The sequence below is a fragment of the Crocodylus siamensis genome, chromosome 2 (genome assembly GCF_052110815.1).
Source record: "Crocodylus siamensis isolate JL-2025a chromosome 2, ASM5211081v1, whole genome shotgun sequence".
In the NCBI taxonomy this organism is placed as follows: domain Eukaryota; kingdom Metazoa; phylum Chordata; order Crocodylia; family Crocodylidae; genus Crocodylus; species Crocodylus siamensis.
The window spans coordinates 279,608,370-279,612,084 of record NC_143396.1 but is presented as its reverse complement, the minus strand read 5'-3'; the positions used below and the strand labels follow the sequence as shown (position 1 = coordinate 279,612,084).

The following is a 3,715-nucleotide window of genomic DNA, read 5'->3' as shown; positions in this document are numbered from 1 at the left end:
CATTGTTTTTTTGATTACAGGAAAATCATACAGTAATTCTTTTATTGCAAAGAACTCAGAAAGACCACAACAGGCCAGAAAGATTTTAACACTGTGGATTCCTGTTTGAAATCTCTGAATTTATTGTGTGAATAATGTTTGTGTACCTAACAGTGCTAACATTGGGCACAGACAGAAGTGACGGATTTTGCCCAATCTGCCCACAGAAAGCAGTCTATAGCTATGACCAAACACAAATGCATGGCTGCAGACCACTTCAAAAATGGCCAGTCAGGCGAAAATCTGAACCCTTGTTGTATGAGGGGTCAGATGAGCACATTTCAAAACAGAGCAAGTCCTGTAACTTCTGTCTGCGCTGCCTGCCAGCCTCAAGCTATTTTCAGAGTGGGAGGGGGTAAAGGGAGCAGAGGGAGTTTGGTCTCAGGGGTTTTCAGCCCTCACTAGAGAGTGGGAAGGATGTATTGGAGGTCCCCCAAGGTGGGGCTCCACTTCACCCACCTCTAGGCCTGTGAGAGTAGGCAGCTATTTAATTCAGGCTTCGGATCTTGAAAGCTCACTTTGGATGCCAGGGATCCAATCTGGAGCTCTGGACCAGGTTTCCACTTCTGATTCGGATGCCAAAGTGGCTCCAAAGCTTCAGAGCCGCTTTGGAGATCCGGCCATAGGGTATAATGGGGAATCAATAAATATCTATAACGTTGTTTTTTGTCTGATTTGGATGAAACTTGCAGGGTGGTAGCCCTGCTGAGAGGCATGAAGCCTGCCAAGTTTCAAGAAGATTAGTGCAAGGTTCAGGGAAACTGCACCCCAAATTCTTGAAAGTCAAAACTTGTGTCACATGTATGTGTTACACCACAGGGGGTGAAAACTGCAGGGTGGTAGCCCCTGCTGAGGCCACAAAGTCTGCCAGGTTTCAAGGTGATAGGTGCAGGGGGAGTCTGGCTTCTGGGGCTCTGCACCTCTGGCTGCTAACAGGCAAAATTCGTGACACGGCAAAACTCATGTGTGTGTTAAGGCATGAAAGTGCTTGTGCAACTGACTGCATTTGTCCTGGGGCAGTTGATTGCACCACTCTGAATTGATTTTGTTCTCCTTAGTGTGGTTTTGTAGTTGTTAATTAAACCTGCTAATTAACTGGTTACATTAGCTAGCTACTGTGTATTGAGCTGGTCCCTGAGTGAATCATGATTGATTGGTAACTGGTAACACAGTAGCTTAGCAGCCAGGCCTGCAGTAGTCCCGTCCCCCATCCCCCTCCCCGTGCCACAAGACAGACACAGTTGCACAAGCACCCATGTCACAAGTTTTGCCTGTCAGCAGCTAGGGGTGCAGGGCCCCAGAACCCCGCTGCACCCATCTCCTCGACAGCTGGCAGGCTTCGTGGCCGCAGCAGGGGCTACCATCCCTGCAGCTTTCACCCTGCTGCGCCTTAACACACACAGTGTCACCCATGTCATGAGTTTTGCTTGTCCGCAGCTTGAGGTGCAGTTCCCCCAAACCCCTGCACCTGATCTCCTTGAAACTTCGCAGGCTTTGTGGCCTCAGCAGGGGCCACCACCCCTGCAGTTTTCACCCCTGCACCTGTGGTGTACACACATGTACATGTGACATGAGTTTTGCTTTCAAGAATTTGGGGTGCAGTTTCCCCCAAACTCCTGCACCGATCTTCTTGAAACTTGGCAGGCTTCATGCTCTCAGCAGAGGCTACCACCCCTGCAAGTTTCATCCAAATCAGACAAAAAACAACAAAGTTATAGATATTTCATTGATTCCCCATTATACCCTGTGGCCAGATCTCCGAAGCAGCTCCAAAGCTTTTCCGAAGCGGTTCAGAAGCTCTGAACCACTTCAGAAAGCCTAAAGAAGCCAGCACTTCAATCCAGACATGCTGCTTTGGCATCCAAAGCATCCGAATCTTCTCCTGATCCGAAATTGTGAACGGGATATATCTTTTTCTGCAACATATACATCAGCATTCTGATACTGTGCTGTGTTTCTATTGATCGCTATATGGCAGTGGTATACGCCTTGGAATCCAGAGGGACTAGGGATCAGAGAACTGCAGTTTTCATCACAGTTGTTCTCTTTGCCGTAGTGGCAGTAATCCACTGTCCAGTGTTTTTTCTTGATGATGGCAAACAGACTTTAGACCAGAAAACCTGCTTTGAGACCTTACCACTTAAGCCAGTACTGGCTTATTTTGGCATTGCCAGGTTCCTATGTGGATTTGTCATTCCCTTCGCGATCCTCAGTTTCACAAACTACAAAATTTTCCAAAACACAAACATAAGCAGCGGCTTAAACGGTCACCAGAAAACTAAAGTGAAGTACCTGGCAATTGTCATCATCATTATTTTCCTCATGTGCTTTGCTCCCTATCATGTGGTGCTCCTAATAAGATCCGTACGCTATATTTTATCTCCAGGTGATCCATGCTGTTTTGAACAGGAAATATATACCACATTCGTGGTATTTTTGTGTTTCTCCACTGCAAACAGTGTTGCAGATCCAGTCATCTATGTACTGGCTAGCAACAACATCAGAAAAGAATTTTACAGCGTTCTGAGAAGGTGGCAACGTAACGTATCCATGACCCTGACCCTGAGGACCGATAGCGCCAAGTCAAGAGACTCACAGGACGCAGCACTTGCAACAGAAAACAGAACTTTAAAGTAAGCTCCCCACATTGGAAGGAAATCCAGTGGTTCACAACACCTGTGTCATTGCAGTCAAGGTCTGGTGGCAGCAATGCAAGTGTTCCCCAAAATGAGGCCCCAAGTTTGGGGCATCACCACACAGGGAAGTTTATGTGATGACATCTCAACCTCAGCATGTTTTTTTTCACGGTGAAAGACACATGTAGGAGGAGTCCTGCTAAGGCTTTGTAATAGAAGAGGCTTCTGCTGACTCAACATCCAAGCTACTTCGAGTACATGCCCACCAATATTTCCATTCTAAACCCTGCTCTATAAGGGGCACAGACAGTAAACTGAGGGATTTGGGTTCAATTCCAGTAAAGTTTTAGGCTTTTATTCTGAGGGGAAAAACCTTTCCTCAGACATATTCAGCATCAGTCTAAGTTTCTGAATGGGAAGGAAGCTTTCTTATGTCTCACAAATGCATGCTCTTGTGGTATTTATGATTAAATGGAGGAAAATAAGAAACACAGGAAAATATTTTAAAGATCTGAAAATGTACCTAATACAAAGGAACTACTGAGTTCACTATACCAGATGTCAGTAGGGGAGTACAGACACCAAGAAGAGTCTTCTGTCCTGAATAGCTGCTATGAGTGGCCAGAATAAGAGTGACCAGTTTAGAACATTTCAATAAGAATAAGTAGTCAGTTCATGGAACATGCTTAAAATGTTTGATGCTATATATATAGGTGTATATTTTACTTGTATTTTACTTAAGTCTTGTGTCACATTGTTCAATGCACTTATTTTTTTCTAGTAAAAGGCTTTGATGACTATGTTCATGATCTCTCAAAATCTTGATTGAACTTGTACCTCATATCTGGAGGTTGGTTGGGACTCAGTCCATTGCAAAGAAGGCTGCAGTAAGCTGATTGCTCAGTGTTGACCTTGTTCCAGATCCTAGCACAGGGTGGGCAAAATATGGCCTGCAGGCCATATCTGGCCCACCAGGTCATTCTGTCTGGCCCACAGGGCCCCTAAAAATTTAGAAAAATGATCTTTATCTGCACCTTGCT

The 3,715-nt window shown here is 45.3% G+C and overlaps 1 protein-coding gene across 1 annotated transcript; it reads left to right on the top strand.

The window, feature by feature from the left end:
* Positions 1-1,955: 1,955 nt before the first annotated feature.
* GPR132 (G protein-coupled receptor 132) lies at positions 1,956-3,465 on the top strand. The gene has a single exon (XM_090035014.1). It carries the CDS (start codon positions 2,011-2,013, stop codon positions 2,674-2,676), a length of 666 nt encoding a protein of 221 aa, XP_089891140.1. The 5' UTR covers positions 1,956-2,010; the 3' UTR covers positions 2,677-3,465.
* The last annotated feature ends 250 nt before the right edge of the window (positions 3,466-3,715 follow it).